General features: G+C 45.6%; 1 protein-coding gene across 1 annotated transcript; it reads right to left on the reverse strand.

Moving 5' to 3' along the window:
* Positions 1-12,051: 12,051 nt before the first annotated feature.
* LOC125487140 (neuropeptide B-like) lies at positions 12,052-13,367 on the reverse strand. Its single transcript, XM_048617381.1, has 2 exons — positions 13,095-13,367; positions 12,052-12,183 (listed from the first exon to the last, which is right to left on the reverse strand). The coding sequence occupies exons 1-2, from the start codon at positions 13,365-13,367 to the stop codon at positions 12,052-12,054; spliced, it is 405 nt and encodes a 134-aa protein (XP_048473338.1).
* Between the last annotated feature and the right edge of the window lie 735 nt (positions 13,368-14,102).

The raw sequence follows: 14,102 nt of genomic DNA on the forward strand, positions 1-14,102 counted from the left end.
TAACACGGCTTCTTGTGTATTTCTTTCCATCCCTTTCTCTAACTCACTCGCTTTCCTCCTCTCTCTCTTTTCCTCTCTAACACTCTCCCCCTCTCTCTAACACTCTCTCCCCCTCTCTCTAACACTCTTCCCCCTCTCTCTAACTCTCTCTAACACTCTCTAACTCTCTTTTCCCCCCTCTCTGTAACTCTCTTGCCCCCCACCTGTCTTCCCATCCCCAAATCTCTTCCTCCTCCTCTCTCTCACTCTCTTTCCTCCCCTCTCTCTAACTCTTCCCTCCCCCACCAACTCTCTTTCCCCGCCCTCACTCTAACTCTCTCATACATACACACACACACTCTCTCTCACTGTCTCTGCCAGATCTCATGGCCCCAGCAACTGAAGATCCGGCCCCTAATGGTGGAAGTGGGGAATTCTCGAGAGGAGAGGTGAGATTGGGAGAGTGCAGAGATCTAGATGGGTTGTAGGTCTGCAGGACATTATAGTGATAGTGAGGCGGTGAAAGGATTTGAAACACAGGATGAGAATTTCTGAAATTTGCAACTGAGATTTTTCCCAGACTGGGATAAATGTAGATTATTAAGGACAGGAGTAAATGGGACTATGAGTAGTTTAGGGCACAAGCAGCAGAGACTGTGGTGAGTTTTGATGTTTATGGAGAGGGGGAGGCAGCTCGAGACCATTGAGTTAGTCCTGTTTGGGTAAGTGCAGTTAAACAGCTGCAGCAGTGGCTGATGTGGGCATTGTTGCCAGGATAGAAGGTGGCAGATTTGGTGATGTACATGTGTCTTCCCCAATATTTTCCCATTCTGATTTTTATAGGCTATTCTGAGAAGTTTACACATTCTGGCTGGGAGTTTGTGGATGGTGGTTTTGGATGTGCTAACTCTCTGCAGACTGCTGTTCAGACTGGAATGTACTACACTGACCTTGCTCAGAAACCATTTCCAGTGGCAGCAGGATCTGTAGGAGACAGATTTTAGATAATTATGTGAAGCAAGGTGAGGATAAACAGGCCATTTGGCCCAACCAGTCCATGTTGGTGTTTATGCTCCACTCAAGTTTCCTCCCATATTTTTCTTCTCTAAGCCTACAATCATAACCCCTGATTCCCTTCTCCCACAAATCATCATCTCCCTTCCCCTTAAGTTCACCTGGACAATTTGCCTGACCCACTCCGTGCGGTGGTGAGATCACTGTTGTCTGTATGAACAGGCTTCTTCTGAATGTTGGTTGGATTGCTTGCTGACTGTACTATTTTGACAGCCTCCAGCTAATTATCTTCCCCACAAGAGGAAACATTCTCTCTTATGTATCTGTTCTAGCAAAGCCTTCCATAATTTTGATGAGGTTTGTTTTCCCATGGCAGGTTGCTGCAATAACAAACTCGCTGCCTGAAAAGGAACTCGAAGCATATTTGATCGGAGCCTTTGGAACGGGAATAGAGTCATAGAGCTGTACAGTATTGAAACAGGCTCTGGTGCAACTCGGCCATGCTGACCAGATATCCTAATTTAATCTAGTCCCATTTGCCAGCGTTTGGCCCATATCCCTCTTAGACCCTTCCTATTCATGTACCCATCCAGATGCCTTTTAAATGTTGTAATTGTACCAGCCTCCACCACTTCCTCTGGCAGCTCATTCCATACATGCACTGCCCTCTGTGAAAACATTGCCCTTCAGATCCCTTTTAAATTTTTCCCCTCTCACCTTAAACCTATGCCCTCTAGTTTTGGACTCCCCTACCCTGGGGAAAAGACCTTGGCTATTCACCCTATCAATGCCCCTCATGATTTTATAAACCTCTATAAGGTCACCCCTCAGCCTCTGAGACTGTGAGGGAAGGAGTGAAGACTAGGACTAGTTGGAATGCTTTCCAGAGAGCTAGCAGACATGAGGGGCTGAATGGTCATCAGCTTTGCTGTATCGTTATATGTCATTGCTTCCCAGTCAAGTGAAGTATTGGTTTTAAAATTCTCATCCATTTTTCCAAACCCTTCCATGCTGTTATTCCTTTTTGTATCTGTGAGCTCCTCCATCTCTACAATCCTCTGAGCTCCCTGAACTCCTCCAGTCCTGGCCTCTTGCACATCCCTGATATCAGTTGCTTAGCCATTAATGGCCATGTTTTCAGCTGCTTGGGTCCTGATCTCTGGAATTTCGACTGAACCCCACTCTGCCTCTCTCTCCTCTTTTAAGATGGTCCTTAAAACCTTCCTCTCTGTCCAAGAATTTGATTTCCAGCCTTAAACATCTGGTCTGATGTCATATTTTGTTTAGTAATGTCCTGTGAAAAACCCTGGGATGTTATGGTCCATGTTGGCACCAATAAGATTGGCAAGAGCAGGCAATGTTTGGGGAATATCAGGTATTAGGAGCAATTTTTTTTTTAAGAAAGCAGATCCTCAGTTGTTGTAATCTCTGGGTTATTACCTGAGCCTTGTGCAAATTAGTAAAGAGATGAGATTTGGAAAGTAAACACGTGGTTAAAGGATTGGTTAAAGCAGGACAAAGGGTTCCATTTTGTGGATCACTGGCATCAGTATTGGGACAGGATGGGGAGGCGATGGCCTAGTGGTATTATTGCTGGACTGTTAATCCAGAGACCAGCTAATGTTCTGGGGACCTGGGTTCAAATCCTGCCATGGCAGATGGTGGAATTTGAATTCAATACAATATCTGGAATTAAGAGCCTTATGATGACCTATGAATCCATTGCTGATAGTTGGGGGAAAACCCATCTGGTTCACTAATGCCCTTTAGGGAAGGAAATCTGCTATCCTTACCTGGCCTGGGCTATATGTGACTCCAGACCCACAGCAATGTGGTTGACTCTCAACTGCCCTCTGGGCAATTAGAGATGGGCAAAAAATGCTGCCTAGCCAGCAATGCCCTCATCCTGTGAATGAATTAAAAAACAAGGAAGGAACTGTACTGTCAGGGCAAACTCAACCTGCGACCAGGATCCAAGCAGAATGGCTGAATAAGGTGGTCACAAGGAAGTTTAATAACCTCTGCTGAACCCTGTTCCCACTTTAACTAAATTAAAGTTTCCAGAACAAGTAACAAGACAGATAGTATGGAAAGGTTCGGGAATCTAACTTCAGGCACAGCAAATAAGGGGATAACAATGAGAAAGAGGCTGGTCAATGCAGGACTGAGGTTATTAAATGCACACAGTATACAAAATAAGGGAAATGAGCATGTAGCACAGACTGAAATTGGTAGGTACGATGTTGTGGGTATCACAGAGATGTGGCTGTAAAAGGATCAGCGCTGGGAACTAAACATCCAAAGATACACATCCTATCAAAAGGATGGGCAGAGGAGGCAGGGTTGTCGTCAGTAAAAAACGAAAGTAAATCAATAGCAAGAAGTGATATAGGGTGGGATAGCATAGCATCTGTATGGGTAGAGTTCAGGAACTGCAAAAGAAAACAGATCGTGATGGGAGTTCTGAACAGGCCTCCTAGCAGTAGTCAGGATGTGGGACAGAAAAGAAATCAGGAGATAGAAAACGCATGTAAGAAAGGCACTATTACAATCATCATGGGGGACTTCAACATGCAGATGGACTGGGAAAATCAGGTTGGTAGTGGATCTCGAGAAAAGGATTTTGTGGGCTATTTTCGAGATGGTTTTTACAGGAAATACTGGATTTGGTGATGTGTAATGAGACAGACCTGATTAGGGAGCTTAAGGTGAAGAACCCCCTAGGGGGCAGTGACAATAATATGATAGAATTGACCCTGCAGTTTGAGAGGGAGAAGCTGGAATCAGATGTCATGGTATTACAATTGAGTAAAGGTAACTACAAAGATATGAAGGAAGGAGCTGGCCAGAGTTGATTGGAAGGGAAGATGGTGGAGCAGCAGGGATGAAGGTCTTGTCATATGAGGAACGTTTGAGAACTCTGGGTCTGTTTGGGGGTAATTCACGAGGTACAGCAGAAATTTATCCCAAGGAAGCAGAAACATACTGAGGGGAGGACGAGGCAACCATGGCTGACAAGGGAAGTCAGGGACAGCATAGACACAAAAGAAAAAACACACAATGTGGTGAAGGTTAGTGGGAGGCCAGAGGATTGGGGAGCCTTTAAAAACCAGCAGAGGACAACAAAAACAGGAATAAGGTTGGAGAAGATGAAGTATGAGGGTAAACTAACTAGTAATATAAGAGAAAATCACAAGAATTTATTTTTATCTAGACATATGAAGGTATAGGAGGAGCAAAAGTGGCCATGGGTCACTGGAAAATGAGGTTAGAGCAGTAGTAATGGGGAACAAAGAATTGGCAGAGGAACTGAACAGGTAGTTTGCAGATAACAAGGTGCAGAGCTGGATGAACACAGCAGGCCAAGCAGCATCAGAGGAGCAGGAAAGCTGATGTTTCTGGCATAGACCCTTCTTCAGAAATGTAGTAGGTAGTTTGCATCCGTTTTCACAGTGGAAGATATCAGCAGCACACCAGAATTTCAGGAGAGTTCAGGGGGACAGAGGAGAGTGTAGTGGCCATCACGAAGGAGAAGGTGCTGGGGAAGCTGTAAGGTCTGAAGGTGGATAAATCACCTGGACCAGGATGGACCACATCCCAGAGTACTGAAGGAGATAGCTGAGGAGATAGAGGAGACATTGGTGGTGATCTTTCAGGAAACACTAGAGTCAGGGAGAGTCCCAAAGGACTGGAACATTGCTAATGTAAGAAAAGAGGAAGGTAGAAGACAGGGAACTGTAGGCTGGTGAGCCTGACCTCAGCTGTTGCTAAGATTTTCGAATCTATTATTGAGGATGATATTGTGGAGTATTTGGAAGTGCATGGTAAAATAGGGGTGAGTCAGCACAGCTCCATCAAGGGGAGGTCATGCCTGACAAATCTGTTAAAATTGTTTGAGGAGGTAATGAGCCAGTTAGACAAGGAAGAGCCAGTGGATGTGATCTATTTGGATTTCCAGAAGGTCTTTGGCAGAGTGCAGCACAGGAGGCTGCTAAATAAGATAAGGGCCCATTGCAATAGGGGCAAGGTACTGGCATGGATAGAGGACTGGCTGGCTGGCAGAGGGCAGAGAGTCGGGATAAAGGGGTCTTTTCCAGGATGGCAGCCGGTGACTAATGGAGTTCCACTGGGACCACAACTATTCACGTTATACATTAATGATGGGGGTGAAGGAACTGTTGCTAAGTTTGCAGATGACACAGAGATAGGTGGAGAGGCAGGTAGAGTTGAAGAAGCTGGGAGGCTGCAGAAAGACTTGGACAGGCTGGGACAGTGGGCAAAGAAATGGCAGATGGAATACAATGTGGGAAAGTGTGGGGTTATACATTTTGTAGGAAGAGGCATAGACTATTTTTCAAATGGAGGAGGGCTTTGGAAATCTCGAGCGCAAAAGGACTTGGGAGTCCTAGTTCAGGGAGTTCTCTTAGTTCTAGTTCTCTTAAAGTTAAAATGCAGGATGATTTGGCAGTTAGGAAGGTAAATGTTAGCATTCTTTTTGAGAGGGCTAGCATACAAGAGCAGGATTGTACTGCTGAGGCTGTAAAAGGCTCTGGTCAGACTGCATTTGGAATATTGTGAGCAGTTTTGGGCCCTGTATCTAAGGAAGGATGTGCTGGCCTTGGAGGGTTTACAAGAATGATCCCAGGGATGAAGGTCTTGTCATATGAGGAACGTTTGAGAACTCTGGGTCTGTACATGGTGGAATTTAGAAGAATGAGGGGGGACCAGATTGAAACTTAGAGAATACTGAGAGGCATGGATAGAGTGGATGTGGAGAAGATGTTTCCACCAGTAGGAGAGACTAGGACCTGAGGGCAGAGCCTCAATGTGAAGGGACGACCCTTTAGAACTGAGATGAGGAGGAATTTCTTCAGCCAGAAGGTGGTGAATCTGTGGAACTCATTGTTGCAGAGGGATGTGGAGTCCAAGTTATTGAGTGTATTTAAGACAGAGATAGATAAGTTCTTGAATAGTAAGGGGATCAACAGTTGGGGGAGAAGGCAGAAGAATGGGGTTGAGAAACATATCAGCCATGATTGAACAGTGGAACAGACTCAGTGGGTTGAATGGCCTAATTGTGTTACTATATTTTATGGTCTTATGGGTGTTTCATTGTTTAAAAGGCGCTTTCTAAATGTAAGTCATAGGTTTTCTCAGCAACAGAAGCAAGCCAAGTGTAATTAAAAGCCTCTCCATTAGAGGGAGCTAACAGCCATAATGAATGGCCGACTCTTGCCCTGAACCTCTCTGTGATGATGACTTGGCCCCACACTCTCAAGTGTTCCTGCCTCACTCCTCTTCAATTTCCATCATACCCTTCTTCTGGCGATGGTGGGAATTTCAAGTTGGATCCTCACACTCTCCTCACACACCTACACCACTTCCAATATACGGGTTAAGGTGATCATAAATTTTTCTCCCTCTCACTCTCTCTCTTTCTCTATATGTCTCTCTCTCCATCTATCTATCTCCTTGTATATATGTCTATCTGTATCTCTCTCTAACTCTCCATCTATCTTTAACTCTGTCGCTCTATCTATATCTAATTTATCTATCGTTTTGCATTTCTCTTTCTATCTACCTCCATCTATCTTTATCTCTCCATCTATCTGTCTCTCTATCTATATCTCTCTCTTTCTATCTCTCCGCATGTTGGATTAAAACTTGTTTATCTGAGATGAAGAGGATCACAGCAGCAATGTTTTTCTTGCTCTGAGATGGTTCAGTTTAATCATCTCTGCAGCATTGATGACAAATAAACAAGCTGAGGAATTGACAAGGGGATATTAAACCATTCATTCCATAGCATTGAGATTGGAAATAAATGTGAGAGAGCCACTGGGGGTTGGAAGGTGTTTGGAAGTGACTGGAATGGAAAGGAACCTATCAGCCTGTGGGAGTTTAGGCTCAGTAAGGACAGAGATTTGTCAATCTCAACCAAATGGACAAGAAAAATGACAATAATCCTACAGAGAACACAACCACCATTGGAAGGAAGTGCAGTATTTCTGATGTAACCAAATCAAGTTAGCCATTTTGTGCACAGCAGGATCCCTGGGTGGTGGGAAGGTGGAATGTAGGTCCAGGACCCTGAGGAAAGCTCCCCATGAAATGTTTTATGTCCTCTGACCTGGGATAGAGGATAATATCTCCTGTGGTGATGATCTTTTTGCTGCTTTGACCCTGACTTACACTTGCAACTTAATTAAAGCCGATTTTCCAGAAATCCCTATTCCAATCCTGCTCTGCGTCACTGCAAGAAGTTTGTGTCTGAGTGTTCCTTGTGTTTCAGCTTCCTAACACTTTCTGCCCACTTTCACACTTTCTGGCCAGAATCTCAAAGCTGACATAAAATATGAACAAAATCAGGAAACGCGCAGCTGTGTTTTCAAAACGTCTCTTGATGTTTCTCCTGCGATCATGATGTAGATGTGGAGGTGCCAGTGTTGGACTGGGGTGGACAAAGTCAGAAATCACACGACACCAGGTTATAGTCCAACAGATTTATTTGAAATCACAGGCTTTCGAAGCATAGCCCCTTTATCAGGTGAACAAGGAGCTGACGAAGGAGCAGCGCTCCGAAAGCTTGTGATTTCAAATAAACCTGTTCGACTATAACCTGGTGTCATGTGATTTCTGACTTTGCCCTGGGATCATTGCAGTGGCTGATTCCAAGAGGTGGATTGATAATTCTTGGAGCATCTCTGGGTGTGGAAAGACGTTCTGCAAAGGGAAGAGCAATAATTCTGATTGAAAAGGAAAAATTGTTTGCACAGAATCACAGAATTCTGTTACACTGCAGACAGTTGTCATTCGGCCCATCGTATCTGTACTTGCTCTCAGAGCATTTTTACTTAGTTCCAACCTCCTGCCTTTTCCCTGTAATCCTGCTCAATGTTTCTTTTGAATTCACCATGCACTGCCCCTCTTGATGCTTCAATTGAACTTGCCTCCTCCACACTTCTAGGCATTGAACTCGGGGACATTTATAAGGATGTTGCCAGGGTTGGAGGGTTTGAACTATAGGGAGAGGTTGAATAGGCTGGGACTATTTTCCCTGGAGCGTCGGAGGCTGAGGGGTGACCTTACAGAGGTTTGTAAAATCATGAGGGGCATGGATAGAGTGAATAGACAAGGTCTTTTCCTCCTGGTAGGGAGTCTAAAACTAGAGCGGCATAGGTTTAAGGTGAGAGGGGAAAGATTTAAAAGGGACTTGGGGGCAACATTTTCATGCAGAGGGTGTTGTGTGTATATAACAAGTTGCCAGAGGAAGTGGCAACCGGATGGGTATATGAATAGGAAGGGTTTGGAGCGATATGGGCCAAATGATAGTAAATGGGACTAGATTAATTTAGGATATCTGGTCAGCATGGACAAGTTGGACTGAAGGGTCCATTTCCATGCTGTACAGTTCTATGACTCTATAACTGTATGACTCTGCATCTGATTCTCCAACACTTCTCTCCAGCTTGGAGTTGCAAACTTGACTTCTCTCGGATATTGTTTATTTGTTTTGATAAACCCCACGTCTGTGTCACCCATTGCTAAGCATCTCGTTAGCTCCTCACTGTATCCCGCTGTCAAGCTCCTGTGTCTTCCCTCAAACATCTTGTTCTCACTCAGTTGCTCCTGTTAGTTTCTGCTCTGCCTGAATACATCCCAAAACATCTAATGTGTTAATGAGAAAAAGTATTACACTAAATTACATGAGCTCTATAGTATGAATATTAACAATGTAGGTTTAACCATTGAAGGGCTGAGATCGGATACTTTTGTCTGGAGACTTAACTTTGCAACATGAGAAAGAATTTGCATTAAAAATAACCTTTCAAACCCACAGCTTATCCCAAAGCATTTCAGAGCTATTTTCCAATCAACCCAGCACAGCAATGTTATTACGCAGCTCTGCAGCAAGTGGGACTTGAATGTGGGTCTCCTGGCTCAGAGGTAGTGACACTACCACTGCACCAAAAGAGCCCCTACTTCTGACGAAGTAAGCAACACCAGACAAATTTTCACACAACGAAAAACCAGAATGAGAAAATGAGAGGATTGACCAATTTATCTGTCTTTGCTGTTGAGGATTAATAATTGTTCAGAATATTACCTTCTGTTTCTTCCAAAATACTTACATGGGACATGCCCCTCCAACAATATGGCACTCCCTCAGTACTGACCCTCCGACAATGCAGTACTCCCTCATTATTGACCCTCGCAAAGTGCAGTACTCCCTCAGCATTGACCCTCCGACAGTGCTTCACTCCCTCAGCACTGACCGTCCAACAGTGCGGCACTCCCTCAGTACTGACCCTCCGACAATGCAGCGCTCCCTTAGCACTGACCCTCCGACAGTGCGGCACTCCCTCAGTACTGACCCTCCGACAGTGCGGCGCTCCCTCAGCGCTGACCCTCCGACAGTTCGGCGCTCCCTCAGCACTGACCCTCCGACAGTGCCCACTCCCTCAGCACTGACCCTCCGACAGTGCGGTGCTCCCTCAGCACAGGCCCTCCAATAGTGCCCATGCCCTCAGCACTGACCCCACCGTGAGTGCAGTTCTCCAACACTCTCTCATACTGAAGGGTCAGCCTGGATTATGGACTCCAGGCTCAGAAATGCTCTTCTTCGAGTCACATTGACCCTGTCTGTAGCTGTAGGCAGTTCCTCCTCCTCAAGAATTACAGGGTAATAATGACCATATAGTATAGTGTGGCACTGTGTTGCAGCAAGTGTCTGTATGTTGAGGATTGGAGGGTAGTGTGGTCCTGAGTGGGGACATGTGCCAGAAGCAGTCAGCAGTATTGTTTTTAAGGTTGTGGTGTGAAAATGATTAGCAACGTGTGTAATGACTGTTCCTGTTCCATTTAAATTGTCTGTTTTTGTCATAGTTTGCACATGAATGATGGTCTTAGTCAGAATTCATTACATGCCCAGTCTCCCTGGCCCTTCAAATTTAACACATTCATAGCAATGGAGAGCGTGAGAGTGAGAGAGAGACAGAACTCAAAAATGAAAAAGAAACAACAAGATCCACGATGACTCTTCACCGGGAACGCTGTTCCCATTCTCTGATCGTTGCCCCTTGATGTATTGGCAGCACATAACCACTCAACAGTGACTCTCAGCAAAGTAACAGTCCAGGCTGACAGTTCCCGAGCCGAGCCAAGCAAATGCTGCAGTGCCAGAGGTGCCACCTCTTGGACAGAACATTAAACTGTCGGTGATGTTAAAAAATAAACCGTCTGGGATTTAAAAGTCCCTTGGCATTATTTCAAGAAAGGGGAGCCTTCCTTGGTCAGGAGCAAATTACTGCAGATGCTGGAGTCTGTACTGAAAACAAAAAATGCTGGTAATTACAGTGGGACAGGCAGCATCCATGGAGAGAGACAGCAAGCTAACGTTTTGAGTCTTGATCACTCTTCATCAGAGCTGGTTATCTCCCTTGGTTAGCCCAGAGCCAATAATCATGACCATCATGAATTACCATCATGAAAACAGATTACCTGGTCCTTATTAGATAGGAGATCGTCGGAGCTTGCTGTATGCAAATTGGTTACTGTTCCTGACAACACTGACTACACAAAGGCATTACATTGGTTATAAAGCACCTCTGGCTCTTCCAAAGTTGATTAAAGGCACTGTATTCATACAAATCTCCTTTTATTTGATTGTAAACATAAAGTCAGAGATTACATGACACCAGGTTATAGTCCAACAGGTTTATTCAAAATCACAAGCTTTCAGAGCACAGTCTTTCACCTGATGAAGGAGCAGCGCTCCGAAAGCTTGTGATTTCAAATAAACCTGTTGGACTATAACCTGGTGTCATGTGATTTCTGACCTGGTCCACCCCAATCCAACACCAGCATCTCCACATCAGTGTAAAGATGGAGATAATAGTCAAGGGTTCCCGGTTCATTCTTAATCCTTGCAATCACTGTGTCTGCCGTCTCTACAAGGGGAATTGAGGAGTTTTTGTGATGAACCAAAGCTGTGAAATTGCAACAACTTTTATTTCACAGATTTTATTGTCAATCATCATTTTGCTGAGGAAGTAAATTCACTCTGTTTTTTCAGTAATACATACACAATTAGGCTTCAGCTCACAGAAGAACGAGACACACCACAACAACATACTACGGGAATTTCAGCTCCTCTCACCTCCTTGTCTTCACCTCCAATGGGTCCCATCAGACCACGAGTAATCACTTACACCCAGTGAGGAACTCTCTCCACACGCAACAGGAGAAGACAAACACCACAGGGTTGCTGTGATCTGGGACACACTGCCTGAAAGGACACTGGCTGCAAATTCAATTGGAACTTTGTCAAATTTGTAGGTCTTCATGAGAAAAGCACTGGGGGGGGGGGGGGAGGGGGGGGGGGGCGGGAGAGAAAGTGGAGGGTTCTTTTAAGGAGCTAGCACAGACAAAATAGGCTGAATAATCTTCTTACATGCTTCATGGTTCTACCAAAAGCGTGGGATTGCTGATGAGAGACCAGGAACTAGAATCAGAGCTGACCACTCCCTTCCTAACCCAGATGAGTTCTAAATCTCATTGGTTGCCTCCAATTTGGGTCTCACAAATATGGAGAATTTTAATCATTAATGTCCTGTGTATTTTCTTTGAGGAATGTCTCCTCTACCAAAATGAATTGCAGCACACTTCTCCAGATTAAATAACACTGAGAGCAGGGCACAGGCAGAGACCATTCAGCCCATCAAATCCATGCTGCTGTTAATTCTGCTTCTCCCCACTCCCCCAACCCTTTCAGGATATCCTTCCGGATTGCATGTGTTTCTCTAACTTCGCCTCAACTACATCCAGAATACTCCCCAAGTCTGAATATTCAACATTCCCTTTCTAAAGCAGCTGAAGCTCCACAATTATAGCTCATGATTAAATAACTAATCACAGGTCAGACAACACAATCCACGCTGGGGTTTGAGATGACAGTAACAGACGTTGTTCACAGCTTGATAATCAGTACACTCCCCGTTTCTGGTCCTTCTCTTCAAGCTCTGTCTCCCCCGTTTCCCGATCCCTGGCCTTCCCTGCTCAGTGTTCCAGGGGGTCGCAGGTTTTAGTACCAAAGGCCAGGCGGGTAGCAGCTTTACAGGTGAAGGTTGATGAGTCTTCAGTGATGGCGGCACAGCTGTTTAACTGGGCAGTGACTTCCTTCACACACATCTGCAATACAACGTTCTCTTAGAGAAAAAAGTACTCCACTGCTCACATGAGATCTTCTCAATGTGAAACCAGTGCTGAATAATAATTTCTCGCTCCACACACCCCTACCTCATCCCTTTCACTCTCCTGAATATGGTGCTGAGGCTCACTGCTACCTCCTCCATTCTCCAGCAGCCAGTATAAAATCGTAGGCTGTTCGACCATGTGGGGAAGCACATTTGGTTACTTCACAGAGGAACATGCACATGTCCATTCTCGTGCACACACCTGCACTCTACATATAGAATCCCACAGAGTGGAGAGAGGTCATTTGGCCCATCAGGTCAGCACTGACCCTCTGAAGAGCATCCGCCCCAAACCCAACCCCCTCCCCTATCCCTGTAACCCTGCATTCCCCATAGTTAACCCACCTAGTCTGCACATCCCTGGACACAATGGGGTAATTTTCCATGGCCAATTCACTCTAACCTGCACATCTTTGGACTGTGGGAGGAAACCGGAGCACCCGGAGGAAACCCACACAGACATGGGGAGAATGTGCAAACTCCACACAGACAGTCGTCCGAGGGTGGAACTGAACCCAGGTCCCTGGCGCTGTGAGGCAGCAGTGCTAACCACTGAATCACCCATATGGTGCTGACAATATGTACCCAGACAGGTACACACACACACATAGGCTCCCTCCGCCTCGCCCCCCCGCCCACCCATTGCTGGCACATTATCCAGTGGGCACTTGCTGATAATGTCTTTTCCCAGCTCTAAGCCTGGGACACTGTCCTTGGTCAGGTTACTGACCGAGTATTTTGCAGTCGAGGTCTCACTGCTACTGGAACCTGGGGAGTTTGTAACTCCGATGCTAGGACCCAGTTGGTACTAACCTGCCTGAACAACTAATAGAAGGGAAATCTCACCATCACAGTCTTCCACCTGCCCATTGCTTCGTGCTGCCAATCCTGTGCCAAGAAGTTCCCAAGCCTTGCCAGGTCTCGAGTAGTGCCCTCTTTGATCCCACTCCGTCGGGTATACTGGGAATGTCGGATACCCTGCAGTAACCCAGAGGGTCTCCCGACTGAGTAATAACGGGGTCTCGGTGCCTGCCTGTACCAGACACAGGCTGGTGAACTGGACAGGAGGCAGAAAAGCATCAAGAGCCCAGCTACGACAGTCACTCCAAGAGGAGCCATCCTACAGCCTGGGTGAGACGTGTCTGTCACACTCTCTGACACACAGAGCTCCCTTATGTCACCCACCTCTTTGTGACGTTCCCACTGCTGCTGTACTTCCCATTCAGGCGTCTGCAGCATCTGCAGCTTGATAGGTCTGAGAGACAGAGACAGAATCTCCGCACTTTCATTTCTCAGCCACTGAATGTTTTTTCAGATGTTTATGTGAATTTACAGATGGTTGAACAGCGAGGGCTGGCAACCTCAAAGGTCTGAAGCAATGTAAAGCAGGAGTGGGATAAAGAGGTTACAGGAAAACACTGACCTGCATTTGTATAGCACCTATGCCTCACTGGCTATAAAAGTTTTTTATATTCACAGGATACAGTCACACAGCACAGAAACAGACCTTCCGATCCAACTCATCCATGCCAACCAGGTTTGTGGGCATTACTGGCATTTATTGTCCATCCCTAACTGTCCAGAGGGCAATTGAGAGTCAATCTCTGTGGGTCTGGAGTCACATGTAGGCCAGACCACGTAAGGATCGCAGCTTCCTGCCCTCAAGGGCATTAGTGAACCAGATGAGTTTTTACAACAATTGAAAATGGTTTCATGGTCATTGTCAGACTCTTATTTCCAGGTAGTTATTGAGTTCAAAGTCTGCTTTCAGCAACAGCAGGATTTGAGCTAGGTGCCCCAGGACAATACCTGGGTGTCTGGATTAATGTCTAGCGATACTACACAGACATCACC

This window comes from Rhincodon typus, chromosome 37 (genome assembly GCF_021869965.1).
Source record: "Rhincodon typus isolate 14 chromosome 37, sRhiTyp1.1, whole genome shotgun sequence".
In the NCBI taxonomy this organism is placed as follows: domain Eukaryota; kingdom Metazoa; phylum Chordata; class Chondrichthyes; order Orectolobiformes; family Rhincodontidae; genus Rhincodon; species Rhincodon typus.